Source organism: Phyllobates terribilis, unplaced genomic scaffold (assembly GCF_046119375.1).
Source record: "Phyllobates terribilis strain yellow unplaced genomic scaffold, ASM4611937v1 Scaffold_10__3_contigs__length_209671492, whole genome shotgun sequence".
In the NCBI taxonomy this organism is placed as follows: domain Eukaryota; kingdom Metazoa; phylum Chordata; class Amphibia; order Anura; family Dendrobatidae; genus Phyllobates; species Phyllobates terribilis.
Genome location: NW_027362770.1, coordinates 168,764,751 through 168,788,508, shown reverse-complemented (window position 1 = coordinate 168,788,508; position 23,758 = coordinate 168,764,751). Strand labels below are relative to the sequence as shown.

The window sequence follows — 23,758 nt, the reverse complement described above, 5'->3', positions numbered from 1 at the left end:
CACTATAGTTTTCCCTATTATGTGGGCACTATAATTTTCCTTATTATGGGGGCACTATAGTTTTCCTTATTATGGGGGCGCTACAGTTTTCCTATTATGGGGGCACTATAGTTTTCATTATTATAGGGGATCTATAGTTTTCCCTATTATGGGGGCATTATAGTTTTCCTTATTATGGGGGCACTATAGTTTCCCCTATTATGGGGGCACTATAGTTTTCCTTATTATGGGGGCACTATAGTTTTTCCTATTATGGGGGCACTATAGTTTTCCTTATTATGGGGGCACTATAGTTTTCCTTATTATGGGGGCATTATAGTTTTCCTTAGTATGGGGGCATTATAGTTTTCCTTATTATGGGGGCACTATAGTTTTCAGTATTATAGGGGCTCTATAGTTTTCCTTATTATGGGGGCACTATAGTTTTCCTTATTATGGGGGCACTATAGTTTTCATTATTATGGGGGCACTATAGTTTTCTCTATTATGGGGGCACTATAGTTTTCCTTATTATGGGGGCACTATAGTTTTCATTATTAAGGGGGCACTCTAGTGTTCCCTATTATGGGGGCACTATAGTTTTCCCTATTATGGGGGCACTATAGTTTTCACTATTATGGGGGCACTATAGTTTTCCTTATTATGGGGGCACTATAGTTTTCCTTATTATGGGGGCACTATAGTGTTCCCTATTATGGGGGCACTATAGTTTTCATTATTATGGGGGCACTATAGTGTTCCCTATTATGGGGGCACTATAGTTTTCATTATTATGGGGGCACTATAGTTTTCCCTATTATGGGGGCACTATGGCTTTCATTATTATGGAGGCACTATAGTTTTCCCTATTATGGGGGCACTATAGTTTTCCTTATTATGGGGGCACTATAGTGTTCCCTATTATGGGGGCACTATAGTTTTCATTTTTATGGGGGCACTATAGTGTTCCCTATTATGGGGGCACTATAGTTTTCCCTATTATGGAGGCACTATAGTTTTCCCTATTATGGGGACACTATAAATTTAATTAATATGGGGGCACTAAAGTTTTCATTATTATGGGGGCACTATAGTTTTCTCTATTATGGGGGCACTATAAATTTAATTAATATGGGGGCATTAAAGTTTTCATTACTATGTGAGCACTATACTTTTCATCATTATTAGGGCACTATAGTTTTCTTTGTTATGAGGGCACTTAGGCTTTACTATTGTGAGGGCATTACTGAGTATTATTAATTATTTTTCTGCCCCATTTCTTCCTAATCAGAGAGGGCAGGATCGCTTCACTCCATTTTCATTCATGATTTCTGTTGTATCCCTTTAAATGAAGATGTCATTACACTCGGCAATTTCCGGAATGTTTCGTCACCGTTCGTCCATGATTCCTTCTCGGTTATTGCTTTGAGGCTGGCGAATGACCACGCCCCCCAGTGTACGACTTCCTCGTCCAATCAGAGTGCAGGAACTAGGGCAGAGTGTGTGTATGTGCGGAGAGGGGAGTGGGGAGGCAGGTGACACATGCGCAGTGGCGACCTCCCCCGCTCCGTGCTGTGTGTGTGATGTCTGGGCTAGAGAGTGGATTTTAAAGATGGCCGGAGCGGCTCCCGTCTACTGTGTCTGCCGGCAGCCGTACGATGTGAGCCGGTTCATGATCGAATGCGACATCTGCAAGGACTGGTTCCACAGCAGGTGAGGGGGCGCTGAGGCGGCGGTGGGGGGCTGCTGGGGGCTGAGGCTGCGGGGATCCGGGGGGACGGCTGGGACAGGGAGGATAATAACAATAAGGTGGTCTCCGAGGTGATAAGTCAGGGCCCAGGCTGGCACCCCACCAAACTGGGGGCACCAACTTCAGTGGGAGCACCAGGTCTGGGGGCACCCCCCCAAAAGTAACAACATAATATCCAAAGTGCCCCCCAAAACTGTGCGAGCCCCCAAAAGTGTCGTCATGGCTGCGGCCACAGTGGTGCCCCCCAAAAGTAGTAACGTGTCTGGTATAGAAGTGCCCTCAAAGGTAGAGACGAGCGCAGGTGTCCCCCCCCCCCCCCCCCCCCCTTTCACAAGTTGTGCCAGTTGCTTTAAGTATGACTATGCTTAGGTTATAGCAGACCCCCCCCCCCCAAAAGCTAACAGGAAAGTGATTTAACCCCCCCCCAGTTCTAAAATGTTGCCATGCCCATGTTATGGCTGACACCCCCAAAAAGTAAGGACATCACTAGTTTGTTAGTCTTGCATTGGTTTTGCCAGCTTCCAAAGACCAGCGGCATGCCTATGTTATGGCGTCTTCCAAAGACCAGCGGCATGCCTATGTTATGGCGTCTTCCAAAGACCAGCGGCATGCCTATGTTATGGCGTCTTCCAAAGACCAGCGGCATGCCTATGTTATGGCGTCTTCCAAAGACCAGCGGCATGCCTATGTTATAGCGGCTTCCAAAGCCCAGTGGCATGCCTATATTATAGCGGCTTCCAAATACTAGCGGCATGCCTATATTATAGCGGCTTCCAAATACTAGCGGCATGCCTATGTTATAGCGGCTTCCAAATACTAGCGACATGCCTATGTTATAGCGGCTTCCAAATACTAGCGGCATGCCTATGTTATAGCAGCTTCCAAAGACTAGCGGCATGCCTATGTTATAGCAGCTTCCAAAGACTAGCGGCATGCCTATGTTATAGCAGCTTCCAAAGACTAGCGGCTTGCCTATGTTATAGCGCTTCCAAAGACTAGCGGCTTGCCTATGTTATAGCAGCTTCCAAAGACTAGCGGCTTGCCTATGTTATAGCAGCTTCCAAAGACTAGCGGCTTGCCTATGTTATAGCAGCTTCCAAAGACTAGCGGCTTGCCTATGTTATAGCAGCTTCCAAAGACTAGCGGCTTGCCTATGTTATAGCAGCTTCAAAAGACTAGCGGCTTGCCTATGTTATAGCAGCTTCAAAAGACTAGCGGCTTGCCTATGTTATAGCAGCTTCAAAAGACTAGCGGCTTGCCTATGTTATAGCAGCTTCAAAAGACTAGCGGCTTGCCTATGTTATAGCAGCTTCAAAAGACTAGCGGCTTGCCTATGTTATAGCAGCTTCAAAAGACTAGCGGCTTGCCTATGTTATAGCAGCTTCAAAAGACTAGCGGCTTGCCTATGTTATAGCAGCTTCAAAAGACTAGCGGCTTGCCTATGTTATAGCAGCTTCAAAAGACTAGCGGCTTGCCTATGTTATAGCAGCTTCAAAAGACTAGCGGCATGCCTATGTTATAGCAGCTTCCAAAGACTAGCGGCATGCCTATGTTATAGCAGCTTCAAAAAACTAACAACGTGCCTACGTTATAGCAGCGCCCCTCTACATGATAAAAATTAAAAATCGCATTGCTTTATAAAGTATGGATATGCCTATGTTGTACCAGCCACCGAGACTAATAACATGCTTATGTTATAGCAAACCCCTCCTTTATTGACATCCCTACAAGTTCCTTTCTAAAGTATGACTATGCCTGTGTTATAGCAGCCACCCCCTTCTCTCCCCTGAAAGTAACAACTTGTTTAGGTTATTGGTCATGCATAGGTTATACCAGCCACTAAGACTGGTGACTTGCCTATGTTATAGCAGCCGTCCCCCCAAATAACCACTTTTCTTATCATCCTCCCACCACGTTGTGATACACGCTGCCCCCAAAACTCTCCCACTAAAGTAGAACCATGCTCATGTTCTAGCAGCCCCCAGGACTGGTGACATGCCTGTTATATCAGCGCTCCAAAACAACATTTCTTAGGTTATACCATTTCCTTTATGCCTATGTGATGGCAGTCTAGTTGTAGTTATAATCTATGTATACCGGTCCCGCCGTGATGTATAAAGAAGTTACAAAAGTGTCTGTAAGCCTAGAAAATAAGTGCCCCCCTCCCCTCCCAAAGTGGTGACTTTATAGCCCAGCTGGTATAACCTAGGTATACAGATGTGTATGGAGGAGGGAGGGTTGGTGTAAGGTTTGTACTTCTGCGTCTGTCGTTAACGACATGACTACTAGAAGTTGTGTGTGAAGTGCAGAGAGCCGGCGTGGGTTCCAATGTGACGGCTGCCGCTATAACATGTGCTTTGTGACCTTTCTGTGATGATGCAGTGTGACATCGGGCGTCTGATCGTTACACTCCCACAGACAATGGCTCATAATCACCCACATTACAAGTGGCCTTATTATCTCCCGGTGTCTTTTGTTTGCCTGTTATGTAATAACCGGCGGCGGCGGTGGTGGAATCATGCGGGCACGGAAATGACAGCTGGGAACTTTACGGACCCGAATCCGTGATCGTTAGGGACAGGAGTGCGGATCAGACATGTGGTCAGGTCCCATGTGAAATCTACGAGGAATGGGGGGGGGGGGGTGTACTTATATATTTAAGGTTTGTGGTCATTTGAACAAAGGAAGTAGTTCTTGCTCGTCCCCGCTGTCCCCATACAGGTTTTCTCCAGGTTATTGCAGCAGCCAGTTGTTTCTTATTTTTTTATTATTATTGTGTGGCTTGTTTTGCTCTGCTCTGGTTTCAGCTTTGTTTTCAGGCATCAGGCCGGGGGTATTTGCTCAGACGCCGGGGAGGAGGGAGGTTGTGATTGTAAGGGGAGCCGTCGCTGATTGACAGCATGGCTGCGAGGACATTTAAATCCTCCCATTTAAACAAAACAAGCGTGCACTCTGCTTCCCCCGGTGGCCAAAGTGATGAATCGCAGCCCGGTTTGACAATGCCTGCTGTCGTGATGTTTGGCCGCAGTCTGTGTCCTATTGTGCGTTTCTTGTTTTCTGAGCGTGAGAAGAATGTGAAGTTTTGTAATAAAGGGACCGGATTTATCCTCCCTTTTTTTTATAATTTTATAGTTACATCTTTTTATAGTTACATTGGGGGAAAAAATAAACTGATCTGTGTACGAAACCCCCATGTTGGTGTGGGGTCTTTCTAGCTCTGGTGAAAGAGTTGTCCTGTTAACAATATTTGTCTTCTATCAACTGTATAGATGATGACTGATAGCCTGTGTGAAAGGAGCTGTAGTGAGCATGTGCGACCGCCACTTCTATAGACGGTGACCAGAGCGGTGGTCGCACATGCTCACTACCACTCCATGTACATGGAGAATTGTGGGCCCCCTGTTCCTGGCGGAAGGGTTTGCCCGGGGTGGAGGGGGGCCTGCGTGTCTGCTGGCGGGAGGGTTTGCCCGGGGTGGGGGAGGGGCCTGCGTGTCTCCTGGCGGGAGGGTTTGCCCGGGGTGGAGGGGGGGCCTGCGTGTCTCCTGGCGGGAGGGTTTGCCCGGGGTGGAGGGGGGGCCTGCGTGTCTCCTGGCGGGAGGGTTTGCCCGGGGTGGAGGGGGGGCCTGCGTGTCTCCTGGCGGGAGGGTTTGCCCGGGGTGGAGGGGGGGGCCTGCGTGTCTCCTGGCGGGAGGGTTTGCCCGGGGTGGAGGGGGGGGCCTGCGTGTCTCCTGGCGGGAGGGTTTGCCCGGGGTGGAGGGGGGGGCCTGCGTGTCTCCTGGCGGGAGGGTTTGCCCGGGGTGGAGGGGGGGCCTGCGTGTCTCCTGGCGGGAGGGTTTGCCCGGGGTGGAGGGGGGGGGCCTGCGCATCTCCTGGCGGGAGGGTTTGCCCGGGGTGGGGGAGGGGCCTGCGCATCTCCTGGCGGGAGGGTTTGCCCGGGGGAGGGGGGGGGGGCCTGTGCCTCTCCTGGCGGGAGGGTTTGCCCGGGGGAGGGGGGGGGCCTGTGCCTCTCCTGGCGGGAGGGTTTGCCCAGGGTGGAGGGGGGCCTGCGCATCTCCTGGCGGGAGGGTTTGCCCGGGGTGGGGGAGGGGCCTGCGCATCTCCTGGTGGGAGGGTTTGCCCGGGGGAGGGGGGGGGGGCTGTGCCTCTCCTGGCGGGAGCGTTTGCCCCTGGGGGGCCGGCGCGTCTCGTGGATGAACAGCCCTGAAAATGGCTAGTTGCTTTTCCCTTGGGGGCGGCCTTCAACAAAGTTGCGTGTCCCGCTTTTGTGCTACTTTTAGTAGTCCGGTCATGGCTAGTGTATCGGTGGTCTCCGGTACTACAGCTCTCATCTGCCGCCTCTGCTTTCCGTAGATATTGTAATGTATTCGCCTATGATTGAGGCCGTCGGCGCTCTGCACGGCGTGCGCTCCGGGGCTTTGACAGCAGAACCTCTCTGGTGTGACGGGAAGTTTCTCAGCCTTTCAGATGTGATATTGACTCCGCTCGCTGGCATCGGCTGAGGCCGCACCGCTGATTTAGGACTGAAAAGTGGATTTTGATGATAATGCTTTATGGTGCGTGCGGGCAGTGCCAGGGACACTGATGATGGATGTCACCACTAGATTGGATTTCCCCAGGCCTGTAATATCTCCAATTCAGTGTTTGTAATGTGCTTTACTCTACGTATTTTTTTTCCCTCATTGCAGAAATAATTATCTGGGACGTTTAAGACGGATGTCCCAGCTGTCCTGAAATGAGGACCCACTAATGATCAGTTGATCACTGCAGGTCCGGCAGCTTAATCCCCCTGCAATCAGCTGGGAGTCTACAGGAAACAGGCTTCACATGAACAGAGCAACCAATCAGCGGCCACCGGCTGCAGCCGGAAACACTGTCTCCTGGTATCCTCTTCCGGCTCAGACGGAACATTACTCCTGCAGCCGGTTGGTGGCTTCTTGATTGGCTCGAGAGATTTTGTGACGTTCCCTGCCAGAAGAAAATGTTAAAAGTAGCGGCGCAGGGAAGAGACTGGCGTGGGAAGTGTGTAGCGGCGCGAGGAGGAGACTGGCGTGGGAAGTGTGTAGTGGCGCGAGTAGGAGACTGGCGTGGGAGGTGTGTAGCGGCGCGAGGAGGAGACTGGCGTGGGAGGTGTGTAGCGGCGCGAGGAGGAGACTGGCGTGGGAGGTGTGTAGCGGCGCGAGGAGGAGACTGGCGTGGGAGGTGTGTAGCGGCGCGAGGAGGAGACTGGCGTGGGAGGTGTGTAGCGGCGCGAGGAGGAGACTGGCGTGGGAGGTGTGTAGCGGCGCGAGGAGGAGACTGGCGTGGGAGGTGTGTAGCGGCGCGAGGAGGAGACTGGCGTGGGAGGTGTGTAGCGGCGTGGGAGGTGTGTAGCGGCGTGGGAGGTGTGTAGCGGCGCGAGGAGGAGACTGGCGTGGGAGGCGTGTAGCGGCGCGAGGAGGAGACTGGCGTGGGAGGCGTGTAGCGGCGCGAGGAGGAGACTGGCGTGGGAGGCGTGTAGCGGCGCGAGGAGGAGACTGGCGTGGGAGGCGTGTAGCGGCGCGAGGAGGAGACTGGCGTGGGAGGCGTGTAGCGGCGCGAGGAGGAGACTGGCGTGGGAGGCGTGTAGCGGCGCGAGGAGGAGACTGGCGTGGGAGGCGTGTAGCGGCGCGAGGAGGAGACTGGCGTGGGAGGCGTGTAGCGGCGCGAGGAGGAGACTGGCGTGGGAGGCGTGGGAGGCGTGTAGCGGCGCGAGGAGGAGACTGGCGTGGGAGGCGGGTAGCGGCGCGAGGAGGAGACTGGCGTGGGAGGCGGGTAGCGGCCCGAGGAGCAGACTGGCGTGGGAGGCGGGTAGCGGCCCGAGGAGCAGACTGGCGTGGCAGGCGTGTAGCGGCGCGAGGAGCAGACTGGCGTGGGACGCGTGTAGCGGCGCGAGGAGCAGACTGGCGTGGGACGCGGGTAGCGGCGCGAGGAGGAGACTGGCGTGGGAGGCGGGTAGCGGCCCGAGGAGCAGACTGGCGTGGGAGGCGGGTAGCGGCCCGAGGAGCAGACTGGCGTGGCAGGCGTGTAGCGGCGCGAGGAGCAGACTGGCGTGGGACGCGTGTAGCGGCGCGAGGAGCAGACTGGCGTGGGACGCGGGTAGCGGCGCGAGGAGGAGACTGGCGTGGGACGCGGGTAGCGGGTATTTTTCTTTTTTGTAAAATTTATATCCCAACTCCTCCTTTACATCTTTTCTGGGAACGCTTCTCAGGAGACCAGCCATGTCTCTCCTCTCCCTCACTGTTTAGTGTCTGATTGTGAGACAACTGGCTGCAGCAGGAGCCTCCCCCTTTTTCCTGAATGCGGACAATATTAGATATTGATGTAGCCAAGTAATGTGAAACAGACCTGACAGAAGCGACGCATCTACTTTACCCTCGTGATACCGCCACCCTCCTCCCTCCATGTGCGCCTGTTTTTGAGCGCGACTAGTAGCCCCGGGTATCCGTGAAGGTATTGTAATCGTCGTTTTGTGTGTTGAAAAGATAAAGGATTTCCTTTGATGTTGCAGAAGGGGATAATCCATCATCAATGCATCCGTGGAATTACAGAAGCTTTCTATTGTCCGCAGAGCCGCTGAATTCGGTGCGGATCGTCCTTTTGGCTGCGATAAGTTTCACCCATTGAAAGCGTCGAAATTAAGATGCGCAATGAAGTCCCTTTCAAAGATTACATTAAAATGATCCTCTACTTCAGTTTTAGATCTGTTCCTAATATTACACTGAAGTTACTCATACAGTTTTATTTACAAATCTGCCCCCGTCTTCATATATCCGCGTGGGTCCCGGGTTTTGTAGCTCGACGTAGAAGTGCGTTTCCTGTGTACGGCGGGCTGGCTAACTGGCTCATTTCAATACCTAAGTCAGCCCCCTTCTCTGTAACAGCCAATATATCCTGTATTATACTCTAGAGCTGCACTCACTATTCTGCTGGTGCAGTCACTGTGTACATACATTACATTACTGTTCCTGAGTTACATCCTGTATTATACTCCAGAGCTGCACTCACTATTCTGCTGGTGCAGTCACTGTGTACATACATTACATTACTGTTCCTGAGTTACATCCTGTATTATACTCCAGAGCTGCACTCACTATTCTGCTGGTGCAGTCACTGTGTACATACATTACATTACTGTTCCTGAGTTACATCCTGTATTATACTCCAGAGCTGCACTCACTATTCTGCTGGTGCAGTCACTGTGTACATACATTACATTACTGTTCCTGAGTTACATCCTGTATTATACTCCAGAGCTGCACTCACTATTCTGCTGGTGCAGTCACTGTGTACATACATTACATTACTGTTCCTGAGTTACATCCTGTATTATACTCTAGAGCTGCACTCACTATTCTGCTGGTGCAGTCACTGTGTACATACATTACATTACTGTTCCTGAGTTACATCCTGTATTATACTCCAGAGCTGCACTCACTATTCTGCTGGTGCAGTCACTGTGTACATACATTACATTACTGTTCCTGAGTTACATCCTGTATTATACTCCAGAGCTGCACTCACTATTCTGCTGGTGCAGTCACTGTGTACATACATTACATTACTGTTCCTGAGTTACATCCTGTATTATACCACAGAGCTGCACTCACTATTCTGCTGGTGCAGTCACTGTGTACATACATTACATTACTGATCCTGAGTTACATCCTGTATTATACTCCAGAGCTGCAGTCACTGTGTACATACATTACTGATCCTGAGTTACCTCCTGTATTATACCCCAGAGCTGCACTCACTATTCTGCTGGTGCAGTCACTGTGTACATACATTACTGATCCTGAGTTACCTCCTGTATTATACCAGAGCTGCACTCACTATTCTGCTGGTGCAGTCACTGTGTACATACATTACATTACTGTTCCTGAGTTACATCCTGTATTATACTCCAGAGCTGCACTCACTATTCTGCTGGTGCAGTCGCTGTGTACATACATTACATTACTGTTCCTGAGTTACATCCTGTATTATACTCCAGAGCTGCACTCACTATTCTGCTAGTGCAGTCACTGTGTACATACATTACATTACTGATCCTGAGTTACATCCTGTATTATACTCCAGAGCTGCAGTCACTGTGTACATACATTACTGATCCTGAGTTACCTCCTGTATTATACCCCAGAGCTGCACTCACTATTCTGCTGGTGCAGTCACTGTGTATATACATTACTGATCCTGAGTTACCTCCTGTATTATACTCCAGAGCTGCACTCACTATTCTGCTGGTGCAGTCACTGTGTACATACATTACATTACTGATCCTGAGTTACATCCTGTATTATACTCCAGAGCTGCACTCACTATTCTGCTGGTGCAGTCACTGTGTACATACATTACTGATCCTGAGTTACCTCCTGTATTATACCGTAGAGCTGCACTCACTATTCTGCTTGTGCAGTCACTGTGTACATACATTACTGATCCTGAGTTACATCTTGTATTATCCTCTAGAGCTGCACTCACTATTCTGCTGGTGTTTTTTACTTTTTCCAATGGCGACCAACAGAATTGTGAATTCAGCTCTGGGATGTTCCGTTGATGTATTACATTCAGATGCATAGGATTTGTATGTTAGGAAGTTGTTGTTTTTTTTTTTTTTTAACAAATCGAAAAGGGAATTTTCTTCCGTTGCCGCCTAATGAGAAGAAACTTGATATTTACCTGTACGTGGATTAGTGCCGGATGATGGATCCCACCGGTCGTGTCGCGCTGCTAATCAGCGAGCCTCATGTGCGGCGGTTGCCGTGTGTGTACCCGCATTGATTGTCGGTGTAAGCGACACTTGGAATCAATTGCTGTGTAAATATTTAGCGCTCTCGCAAAACGCCGTCTCGCAGCAGTTGTGCTCTTACATAATGTCCCACCTGCTGCCTCGTATTTTTGTTTTTGTTTTTTTATTTTCTCCTCTGCAGATTCGTGATGAGCTTTTCTCGTTAGGTGACTTCTTTTTTTTTTTTTTTTTTTTTTAAGTCATTTGCCTAAGCGAGTGTCTAATTTCTGTTGATTGGTGTCGGGATTCAAGTGCGGAATCATTTGGAAACGTTTCGATACACGGGGCAAGTACTAAGGAGCCTTAATGATTCCTTAGCCCATCTGGCGTCTAGAACAGTTCCCAGCGACGCGTAGTCAATTATCGGCCAGTTATGGCTGCTCCAGGAGCCCGGCAATGAGTAATATATATTGGAAATTTTATTTTTAAATTTTTCAAAAAGTTTTTGCCTTGGAATTGAAGGCTTACACCAGAAGCCGGGACCTTGTATACCATGATGGATGTGCCTAAAGGTGGCCGTAGTCCTTAGCTTCTACCTACTGTCCATCCCGGCATCAGTTCATCAGGGAGAGAGAAGCCAATGCCAAACAACTTATCTCTTGTGAGGGGGAAAAAAGAAAGGATCAAACATGTTGAAATCTGACATGCCCAATCTTTTTTTCTGAATCGGACAGTGTGTCAAACTGTCCAGTCGTCTAACTTGAATCTGACAATTTTCGTCAAGACCGGCCAACCAACTAGTGTGTATTGGTGCCTCCTGACGCTCCCACGACTGATGATTTCCGGTAGAGAAGAGTGAACTCCAACATCCGGTCCTCACGGGAGATGAGCTCCTTTCCAACGTGTGTGGCAGGTCCTTAATACCCTTTTTCCCAATTAATCAGGACCGTTGGGTTGGGAGAAAGAGTTGTCATGTGATTGATTATTCAGGTGACGGCTTTATAAGATGTTTGTCCTCCTTTTACTCTAATTATGGTGGATTTCAGGAGAGAAAGAGTGGGCATGTTGGATCTCTGTATGTCTGATCCTTTGTTCTCACCTGGGACTTAGACTGGGTTGTCACGTGGATTGTTTACAAGTAAGGCAATAAACAGTTTCTCAGACTTTTTAGACAGGCAGAAGGCAATTCCATACGCACAGAACGATTGCTAACACGATTGTCGTTGTTCTCTGCAGCACACGTGCTGCAGAGAACGATAATTTTTAGGTAAGCTTAAAAATTATTTTGCTCAATGAAGGAACGTTTTGCTTGTTCGTCTGGAGATTGTCAGGCTGTTTAGACGAGACGATAGTTAGGAAGCATTGATTATCGGCCAATCATATTCCCCATCGACGCAATACTTGGCTGAGGTGGTTGAGTTGTGTATGGGAGATGTGGTTAGGAACATGGCTGTTGACCGAACTGGTATCTAGCGAAGTCAGTGGCCTCAAACTGGGCATACTGGGAGTTTCAGTTTCTCAACAGCATAAGAACTGCAGTTTGGAGACCACTGATCTAAGGAGTCTGGCCAGTCTTCTGTCAGGCCCACTGGAAGTTCCTCGGCTTTTCTTGTGTGCCAGTCCAACCTTTTCTGACTTTTCCAATGGCGTGGACTGCATCTTAAGACAGCACCTTCTACACAAGTCTATCCTCTGATGTCCGACCCCGAAAAGGATTTCTCTTGACCTTGGTTGGCGATGGAGGAGGAGGTATAAGCGAGATGAGTTGGTGATGACCCGAAGCTCTTGAGTAATGTTTTTCATCACAGGATCTTCGTACAACGAGTAGTCCGCCTGGTCACGATGGCTCTCAGAATGGCATCTTCTGTGCGTAGGTAGCAGGTGCACATGGAAATTGTGCTCGAGAAACGATCTCTGATTGTTTCCTACCGTCCTGACGAGCTGTTTGGCTTCAGAGCTCCAAACAGATTAGATTGTTCCACTTCACAGTCCCTTGTGGAAACCATTGTCTAGAAGTGGAAGTGAGCCTGACGGGGACAGAACACCACGTACTTGGCGAATCACGGCCGAAGCTTTAGGTTTGATTGCCAGCTTTTTGTTTTTTTTGGTCAAGGTATGTTGGACTGTATCCCCTCCCGTGTTTTGGCCTCTCGAGTATCTCGGAACGGAGCAATTAATTTTTGCTTTTGAATTCTAATCTTGTCACCCACGTTGGAAATGACGTAAAATAATTAAATGTTTATTACTAGTGTTAAATGTTTACTAGTTTTAATGTTTCAAATTTTACCAAAATTTTCAATTTTCTTTATTTCCTACTTTACTTTTTTTTTAAACTTAATTTTTATTTTTTCTTAGTAGATTTTTCTATATTGAAACTGTTTGATTTCACTTCGGTTCTAACTAACACGAGACTTTGCGGCCTTTTAACACCTCTCCTCCGCCGTGCGGCCGAGCAGCCTGTATGGCTCCATTGTAACATAATCCTCCATGCTTTGTTCCTGCATAGCATCTCGGCACATTCGGCTAAGGCCAGGGCCTGGCTTCAATAATTTTTTTTTTTTTTTTTGCACCCCCTGGATATATAGCGATCGTATAAAACGCCACACCTGGCATGCAGTATGCGGTAGCGTGGAGTGTTGCAGCCCCTCCTCAATTTTTTTTTTTCCATGTGTCCTTATGTGAACTTGGCTCCTGTGTAATGGTTTTCGTTTAGTACTCCATAGCTATATATACAGTACAGACCAAAAGTTTGGACACACCTTCTCATTTAAAGATTTTTCTGTATTTTCATGACTATGAAAATTGTACATTCACACTGAAGGCATCAAAACTATGAATTAACACATGTGGAATTATATACTTAACAAAAAAGTGTGAAACAACTGAAAATATGTCTTATATTCTAGGTTCTTCAAAGTAGCCACCTTTTGCTTTGATGACTGCTTTGCACACTCTTGGCATTCTCTTGATGAGCTTCAAGAGGTAGTCACCGGAAATGGTTTTCACTTCACAGGTGTGCCCTGTCAGGTTTAATAAGTAGGATTTCTTGCCTTATAAATGGGGTTGGGACCATCAGTTGTGTTATGCAGAAGTCTGGTGGATACACAGCTGATAGTCCTACTGAATAGACTGTTAGCTGCTTTTTTCTTGCCATAATACAAATTCTAAGTAAAGAAAAACAAGTGGCCATCATTACTTTAAGAAATGAAGGTCAGTCAGTCCGAAAAATTGGGCAAACTTTGAAAGTGTCCCCAAGTGCAGTTGCAAAAACCATCTAGCGCTACAAAGAAACTGGCTCACATGAGGACCGCCCCAGGAAAGGAAGACCAAGAGTCACCTCTGCTTCTGAGGATAAGTTTATCCGAGTCACCATCCTCAGAAATCGCAGGTTAACAGCAGCTCAGATTAGAGACCAGGTCAATGCCACACAGAGTTCTAGCAGCAGACACATCTCTACAACAACTGTTAAGAGGAGACTTTGTGCAGCAGGCCTTCATGGTAAAATAGCTGCTAGGAAACCACTGCTAAGGACAGTCAACAAGACGAAGAGACTTGTTTGGGCTAAAGAACACAAGGAATGGACATTAGACCAGTGGAAATCTGTGCTTTGGTGTGATGACTCCAAATTTGAGATCTTTGGTTCCAACCACCGTGTCTTTGTGCGACGCAGAAAAGGTGAACGGATGGACTCTACATGCCTGGTTCCCACCGTGAAGCATGGAGGAGGAGGTGTGATGGTGTGGGGGTGCTTTGCTGGTGACACTGTTGGGGATTTATTCAAAATTGAAAGCATACTGAACCAGCATGGCTACCACAGCATCTTGCAGCTGCATGCTATTCCATCCGGTTTGCGTTTAGTTGGACCATCATTTATTTTTCAACAGGACAATGACCCCAAACACACCTCCAGGCTGTGTAAGGGCTATTTGACCAAAAAAGAGAGTGATGGGGTGCTACGCCAGATGACCTGGCCTCCACAGTCACCAGACCTGAACCCAATCGAGATGGTTTGGGGTGAGCTGGACCGCAGAGTGAAGGCAAAAGGGCCAACAAGTGCTAAGCATCTCTGGGAACTCCTTCAAGATTGTTGGAAGACCATTTCCGGTGACTACCTTTTGAAGCTCATCAAGAGAATGCCAAGAGTGTTCAAAGCAGTCATCAAAGCAAAAGGTGGCTACTTTGAAAAACCTAGAATATAAGACATATTTTCAGTTGTTTCACACTTTTTTGTTAAGTATATAATTCCACATGTGTTAATTCATAGTTGTGATGCCTTCAGTGTGAATGTACAATTTTCATAGTCATGAAAATACAGAAAAATCTTTAAATGAGAGGGTGTGTCCAAACTTTTGGTCTGTACTGTATAACTATATATTTTTTTTCTATGGAAATTACGAAATAGCTTTAGGGGTCATCGATGCTTTGAGTTCGGCTCATTGAGCCCCCTTGGGTTGATATATCCATATTACCGGCAGTGCATTAATTGTCGGTAAAGTGCTTATGAATGACCTGATAAATCCGACTGTCAGCGCGGTCATCGATCTCTGGGAAAATTGCACCTTCCTTCCCATCTGCTTAGACCACAGCTGAACCAAGGATCGTAGATCAGACATTGCTGAGAACATTGACAGCAGAAGTTTTTTTTTTTTTTGTCTTCAGGCTGATTTATAGGAGAGATTTTTAACCCCTTGTTAATTATTTCCCCATATTTTAGACTCCGGGAGGGCGGGGTGGTCCTAAATGAGATGAACTGTCCAATCTTGGCTGGAGGATCTTTTTTTTTTCTTTAAAATTCCTCTTTTACTCTTCCTGTGAATTCAGTACATTTCCAGGAAGAATAACAGGAGCACAGCAATGCAGGTTTCCAGGAAAAGATGCATATGGCGTGCCAACGGGGGACTTGTAGTCTTGGTGTCGGAGTCTTGTATTGCTTAGGCCCCTGAAGGTTCCTCATAGAGAATGTGACATTAAAGTGATATACAGAGGACGCCTGGGGGGGGCCGCAGCGCACTGCATTGTCTCTGCTTCCCCATTCTTTTATCACAAGGCTGGAGCTGGCCGGGCCTGTTGTGAAATATTTATCATTGCTGCCCTTTAACACACACACACAAAAAAAAGAAAAATAATCCGATCGTCAACTTGATGGTCCTATATTTTTTTTCCTATGTAACTATATATGATGACCCTTTTAAAGGGATCGGAAGTAGTAATTTTCATTTTTATAGCTGGATAGTACTAGTAAAAAGAAGCACTTTTGCAATTTAATGTTTGTTAAAATTCTTGGTAGTTTTCGAGATATCAACACTTTTTTTTTTTTTCTCTTTTGTTTATAACTTGTTGCCTAGGAGACCGACCACCATTACAGTTTAACTGCGGTGGTCAAACATGCACAGCACCTGCAAATTATTTTCTACTGCTCTTGTAAGCATTAATTTACAGCTGGACAACGCTGTCACTTCTTAAAACCACCCCCCACCCCTCCCTCCTTGTTCCCAAATAATGGTGGGGGATCTCATTGTATTGCAGTTTTTGGAGTTATTTTTCTGTCAGGACAGGTCTCTTGACTAATCCTAAGTGAGAGTTTCGATGCTGCTTTGGATGTGCACAGAGGAGAAGGGAGGAAGAGCAATTTAGGTCACCGTGTCAAGTGTGCCAACACCCCCCCTTCACTTTTTTTTTGCGTGTCTTTACCTTTAAGACACCCACATTTTCCCGATTCCCCGTGGGCGCCGTTTACTGTACTGCGTAACCACAAGGTTCATGCGATACGCTGCCATATGGTCATTCATAAATTATTAGCAGAGGTCGGTGCCATTTGCTTTTCAAGAGCCGCCGCCATGTATCATAACCGTGTAACGCAACCCCGTGAAACTTTAATGCGCGCCTCACGCCTGTATATCGTTATCCGCTCGTAAATTAAGGGAGACCCGTCCTCGTGTAAGTGACGCGCTTTCTCTACGTGTAAAGGACGTAACTGAAGCACGAGACACACCGGGGCCCGTCTTTCATGCCCCACAATATGGCGTCTTAACATATTCCCCATTTTTTTTTTTCGGCTTTTTATTATGCTTCATCGTCATATTATTCCCTGACAAAGTAGGAGTGTGTCGCAGGTTTTTTTTTCTCCCCAATATGCTGGCATAGGTCATTTTGAAACCAAAATGGTGGCAATCAGTATCCTCCAATGCCCCTAATCCTTTTGCACTTCATCGCTTTCTTATCAGTATTTTCTCATATATTCCCTATTTTTTTTTTTTTATTTTCCTTCGACTTTTTTTTACGCTTCATCCCCATATTATTCCTTGACAAAGTAGGATCGTTTCGCAGTTTGTTTTTTTTCCTGTATAGGTAGTTTCGAAAACCAAAATGGCGCCAATCAGTATCCTCCAATGCCCCTAATCCTTTTGTGGTTGATCGCTTTCTTATCAGTGTTTACTCATAGTTGCGCTAATCGCGCCAATTTTGACAATATGGCGCCAGCTTAGTATGGCGCCAGCTGAGGTCACACACAGCTTTCATATTATGATCTGGCTGATAACAGGGAACAGTAGTTTGCATCAAGCCGATGAACAGGTCGTATTGAAACTGGTCAACCTTGCACTTTTTCACCGTGACTCTCAGGTGGCACGGATGGACATTTTGTTGGCGACTGATACGTTGCGTGCTCACATAATGTGTTGACCTGGGAGATTTAAAAGATCATAAATATGATTAAACATGGCTGACGTGTACGTGATGCGTCAGTAATCCCTTCAGGTGTGAATAACTACCTATTCACATCACCTCATAGCCCTATTCTGGGGCTTATTGTGAAAATTCGGCCTGTGCTGAGAGCCATTATACTGACTAGGCCGTGTTGCCTATAGCAACCAATCAGAGCTCAGCTTCCATTTCTTCAACTGCCCTGGGAAAATGAAAGCCGCTCTGCGATTGGTTGCTAGGACCCCCAGTATTAATATATAAACAAAGCCATTTATTTTATTTTTTACACTTTATCAAAGTGCGACAGCAGGAGACCGGTCATTGCTCAGCACAGTACGGCCTGTCCGGCAATACGATTTGTGAAATAGCCTTGACGACAATCGCCACCATATTTCATGATTGTTGAGGCATTCTGGGAGGACGTTTTAACCGCACCCCGGGGGTCTCAACTTTTCTCACAAGCCTTCGGTCGGGTTCAAACGGGCAATGGCCGTACTCTCTGCAAGTTTCCCAATCCAGACATGTATGAGGTTGGAAGTTCGGGTTCGGAGACCCCCGGTCCGACCAGACATTGTGGTCCATATACAGTCCGTGAAAGACGCCGTCTGAACATGGCCTTATATAACCATTACATTATGCCACTTTCCAATATACTTTGTATATCAAACCCTCTGCTTCGTGTCAGTGAATAGATGGTCGCGTTAGGTCTATACGGATGCACAGTAGAGGCTTTTGCCGCCATATAATCCAGTCTAGACCAATCCTCCATGGTAAATTCATCAGCAGGACAAATCTTTTTTTCTACTTATTGATTGGGCTGATAACAGGGAACAATAGATTGTATCCAATTAAGCCCTTATTCAGATGCTCATATTTTTATTTTTTTCCATATTCGGAGCCTCACTTGGATGATACATCGACTGAACGCGGATGATGTCCTTTTTCCTTTATTTTTCACGAACCTATTGATTAGTCGACGAGTTTAACACGTAGCTTGGATCCAAAACCAGCGTCTCCCCTTTTTTTTTTTTTTTTTAATACTATAAGGAGTCCCATCTGTGTGAAACAAACAACTGAATGGGACCTTAGTGAATTTTTTTCTTTTTTTTCTTTTTGGTGTCTTTTATCTTGTGTTTATTTTCACCTCTCCATACACTAGACAAATAGGGCGTCTACCACAGTGGCACCTTGTAAGGAGATAAGCATCAAAGGCTTTTTGACCGCATGGGAATGTGCTAGAGATAACGCTTTACTTTTTCTTTTTCCTTTTGGCTTTACGATCTACTGGCCATGTCATTAAAAAAAAAACTTTCTCCTTTTTTTTTTTTTTTTTTTTTTTAAACAAAGTACCTCCTCCTCTGATTGCCTTTGTTCCACTGATTCTGGAACATTTTTTCTTTTTCTTCTGTGCCCCTCCATCCCAAAGTTATGCCCCCCAATAATAATGGCGCAAATGTTCTCTTTATGTGGGCGTTTACTTTTTTCTCCCCTCAAGCTAGCCAATCAAATCACGGCCACGCCTACAAGTTCTGTGGTACACACCCAGTTAGCGGAAGGGAAAATTGGCACCGTTATTTCCGGGATAACTTTGGAACGAAGGGGCACAGAAGAAAAAGAAAAACTGTTCCAGAATCAGTGGAGCAGCGACAATTGGAGGATGAAAATACAGTGAAGGGTGAAAGGTTCCCTTTTAAATGCTTTTAAGGCACAGCTCACATGAGCAATACATAGTTATACTCTCATGGAAATATCAATTCACTATATGTGTTTTCATAATTATGTCATATCTCGCCACCATCACCATACGGGTCTATGATGGATATTAACAAGGATTATTTTTTTTATTTTTTCGGTTTAGACTGCTCTCTTAAAGGCGATGTCCAGGGTTAGAAAAAAAAACATGCCATCCTCTTTTATTTCTACTTGCTGTTCCCCCTCTGCAATCTCCCTGCTGTTAATTTTTTTAATTTTTATTTTTCTTTGCTCATTTTTTTTTAATTTTTTCGAAGAGACTTTACAGCTTTAAATGCAGAATTTTTTTTTTAAAGCCAGAAGCTATGGAAACTGCATGCCACCTGGAAAAAATCTGTTCTTCATGCTATTAAGGCTGTGTGCCCACGTAGCATTTTTCAAGCGTATATGCTGCGGAATTTCCGCAGCGTAAACGCTTGAAAAACGCATGTATATCCGCACCCCATGGTCCCCAATGGGATTCCGCAAGTTCTATGCACATGTTGCGGATTTTTCCGCAGCGTTTATGCCGCGTTCAAAAATCCGCAGCATGTCATTTAATTTTGCGTTTCCGCAAGCGGAATTGCCTTAGTCCAATGCATAAAAAACGCAAGGCAATTCCGCATGTGGAAAACGCGTGATAAACGCGCGAAAAATGCGCGATAAACGCGTGCGGAATTCCGCATGCGTTTTTCCGGGAGAGGACTTGCATTTATGCAGCAGAAATTTTCTGCTTCATAAATGCAACGTGGGCACATAGCCTTAGAGAGTCAGGCAGATGTGGAAGAAACACAGCTGTTTAACTTTTTTTTTTTTCTTTTTTTTTTTCTTCGGTGTTGTTCACTCTTTTGAGTTTTTTTATTTTTTTTAAAGGGGCAGCACCCTTTTGTAGCAGATCGTTCTGAAGTTGGCACTAGGTGGCGATGATTCATGCAATGCCGTTTTTGTCGCAGCTTACAAGATTTTGTGTGGTTATGTTCTTAAAGGGTTTGTCTTAGTATAGTCATTGGTGACATGTGGCTAGTATATGCAATCAGGAGATGGTCTAACTGCCGATCACTAGAAAGTACCATGCCGCTTCGTTACCTGACGATACCTCTATTTTTTTTTAGGGTGGGTGAAGAGGGAATGCAATTATACTGGTGGTAACCGACAACCTAATATGGCCACATTTTTGGCAGAAAAAGTAGACTCTGCCTGTTTTTTTATTTAAAAAAAATAAAAAAACCTTCAGCTCATCACTATAATCTGTTGCTTTCGGTCAATTTCCTTTTTGCTTTTTAAAGGTATGTACCTCATCCAATTTTTGCCGTTTCACTGATTCCGGAACAGTTTTTCTTTTTCTTCTGCGACCTTCCGTTCAAAAGTTATGCCCCCCCGGAAATAACGGTGCAAATGTTCCCTTCAGAACTTCTCTGGGGGCGTGGCCATGTTTTGATTGGCCAGCATCAGAGGAGAAATTGGAAACGCCCACACACAGAAGTGCTCTGGTAGTTGAAGGAGAAAATTTTCATAATTAATGCCCAGGGGCATAACTTTGGAACGGAGGGTCACAGAAGAAAAAGAAAAATTGTTCCGGAATCCGTGAAGCCGCAGCAATCGGAATTTAAATTTAGAAATCCAGAGAGAGGTCACCTTTAAATGGCGTTTTTATAAGGCCCTGTTTACATTAGGAATACTCGGACATTGTATTCATATTTCTGTCCAATTTCGTCAACATTACAAGGACATTTGTTACCCACCACTTGAGAACACTGATTGCATCCAGTGTTTTTAAAGGGGTGTTTCTTGCTTTTCAGCTTGTTGCAAAAGACTCAATCCTGACTGATCATCATCAGATCATGTTCCGGTATTGCTCTGAACATACATTTGACTGCAGTGATCTACTAATTGCTCAGCCTCCTGCAGTCTGCACAGCCGGGAGCCGTCACTGATAAAATTTTCTGTCTGCAGTTGTGTGTTGGGTTCTTTTTTTTGTGCATTTTGAAGGGAATTGCCCTAATTACGTTGTGCAGCCTGTTTCCTGTAATTAAGATCAAAGCAGCGTTTCTCTCCTTTACAGCTCTCTATAATAGGAGATCACTGAGGCAGCAGATTCCCTTTGGCTGCATCTTCACGATTTTGTAGCTATTTTTTACAGGGAACTAAATGCCCTATAAAGCCATTTTATGCTGCATTACGATTCAGGGTTGCAATTAATTTTTTTTTTATTTTTTTTATTACTCTTGAAATTCTACTTTTTGGTACATTTAGTCCATAGAGGGTAAAATCGCTATTTATTATTGCTGCAGACTAGATTCGGTCAAAAATTCTTTGCTTCTCCCTGAGAATTCTATTTCATGAATATAATGCCAGAATAACAGTAAAAACTGACACATGGAGAATATTGCATAGGATATGCAACAGATGTGTGTGTGACTAGAGGAGGATAAGTAATGATTGCAACTCTGAATTGTTTTAAATGTAGTTTTAGACTGTGACATGAGATGTTAAGGAACCAAAGTGGGCATGATTTCAAGAAAAATATCCCTTTTTTTTTTTTTCTTTTGACCCTTGGCATCTGCTTATCGCTCCCGCTAGTTTTGACTTTTTTGGACGAGTGTTGGCAGGTCTGTCGCTAAACAATTTTATGCCGCACTCTGGAAACAGTTGCTGCTGGTGAAGGAGGGAGAGGACCTGTTACCGACGCAGCGTGCTACGTTTTTCCTTATATCGATGAATATGTCATGGCTAGGTTATTCGGAAAGTGATCTATGTCATTTAACCATCAATTTGTAGGGATGGCCCTTGGATTCCACTAGTCTGTAGACTGAGGCTTCTTTTCTTGGTTTCCCACAGGACCTTCCACATTCCTGTATTAGAAAGATGCCTAAAAGCGGACTGCCTGTCTCCATGTCAAAAGATGGCCAGTTTTTGGTCTTATCTTATTCCTGGCGCTCCCCTGAGTATTCCGCTTTTTTCTTTTTTAAAATCCGCCTCACGGTTCCAGAGATATAAGCCTTTTTATTTAGGGCCAATTTTTATGCTCTTTACCAAGTGGGCGTAGCTCGCATGATTCCTCGGGGGCGTGACTTTTAGCTTCAGAAGTAAATAAAAAGGCCAATATCTCTGGAACCGTATGGCGGATTTTAAAAAGGAAAAAAGCGCAATATTCAGCTGAGCTGCAGGAGTAGATTCAGGCCAAAATCTGGCCACACTTGACTTGATGACAGGTCCCCTTTAAAGGGAAAGCTCTTAAAGGGACGCTCTACAGTGCAACTCCCAGAATGTTAAGACGTCCAAAAAAATGCGCTCAGCTGCCCCATAGAGAATAAATGGAGCAGCAGTCGAACTTGCAGGTATAAAAGTGCCCCCTTCTCCCAATTTGTGCAGGTACAAAATTTGTAGTGTTTTATGATTTAATTTCATAAATGTTTTATTTACAAATTCTGACTTACTAAAACTTTTCCTTTTTTTTTTTTCCTGCTCCTACAGCTGTGTAAAAGTTGAAGAGCATCAGGCGGCTGATATCGACCTCTATCACTGTCCGAACTGTGAAGTGCTTCACGGGCCCTCCCAGTGTAAGTATATGGAGCTCTTGGGTCTCTCGGGGGGGGGGTGGAGGGGGCCCGATGTGTAACTTTTTTTTTTTTTTTTTACTAACACCAATGACACATATATGATCCCAGTTTTCTATGAGACATTTCCTGGAGAGTACATGAGCAGGCTGCCGCAGGCGCGTCCATGATTGCTGCCTGTAGACCACGCGTGTCTGAGTCAGCCTCCTTCGCTCAGTCATGTAGGTGCAGGTCACCCTTCTATAAAGCCCTAGCAGATTTTTTTTTCTCACTAGGGATGAACAAAAGTCCTTTATTTGTAGTTACGGAAGTCGAGATAATCTCCTTATTGCGCTGGGCTTGCCTGATTATTTTACCATTATGTATGTATGTATGTACACTGCTCAAAAACATAAAGGGAACACTCAAATAACACATCCTAGATCTGAATGAATGAAATATTCTCATTGAATACTTTGTTCTGTACAAAGTTGAATGTGCTGACAACAAAATCACACAAAAATCATCAATGGAAATCAAATTTATTAACCAATGGAGGCCTGGATTTGGAGTCACCCCCAAAATTAAAGTGGAGAAACACTCTACAGGCTGATCTGACTTTGATGTAATGTCCTTAAAAACAAGTCAAAATGAGGCTGAGTATTGTGTGTGGCCTCCACGTGCCTGTATGACCTCTCTACAACGCCTGGGCATGCTCCTGATGAGGCTGAGTATTGTGTGCGGCCTCCACGTGCCTGTATGACCTCCCTACAACGCCTGGGCATGCTCCTGATGAGGCTGAGTATTGTGTGTGGCCTCCACGTGCCTGTATGACCTCCCTACAACGCCTGGGCATGCTCCTGATGAGGTTGCGGATGGTCTCCTGTGGTATCTCCTCCCAGACCTGGACTAAAGCATCCGCCAACTCCTGGACAGTCTGTGGAGCAACTTGACGTTGGTGGATGGAGCGAGACATGATGTCCCAGATGTGCTCAATCGGATTCAGGTCTGGGGAACGGGCGGGCCAGTCCATAGCTTCAATGCCTTCATCTTGCAGGAACTGCTGACACACTCCAGCCACATGAGGTCTGGCATTGTCCTGCATTAGGAGGAACCCAGGGCCAACCGCACCAGCATATAGTCTCACAAGGGGTCGGAGGATCAGTCAGGCTACCTCTGGCGAGCACATGGAGGGCTGTGCAGCCCTCCAAAGAAATGCCACCCCACACCATTACTGACCCACTGCCAAACCGGTCATGCTGAAGGATGTTGCAGGCAGCAGATCGCTCTCCACGGCGTCTCCAGACTCTGTCA

General features: G+C 46.2%; 1 protein-coding gene across 1 annotated transcript in view; it reads left to right on the top strand.

The window, feature by feature from the left end:
- Positions 1-1,529: 1,529 nt before the first annotated feature.
- The window catches only part of KDM7A (lysine demethylase 7A), a 63,966-nt gene continuing 41,737 nt past the window's right edge, over positions 1,530-23,758 (top strand). Inside the window, exons 1-2 of the mRNA XM_073649341.1 lie at positions 1,530-1,692; positions 22,383-22,468. Of these exons, the coding sequence (XP_073505442.1) occupies positions 1,592-1,692; positions 22,383-22,468 (187 nt within the window). The 5' untranslated portion in view covers positions 1,530-1,591. The remainder of the gene's footprint in view (positions 1,693-22,382; positions 22,469-23,758) is intronic.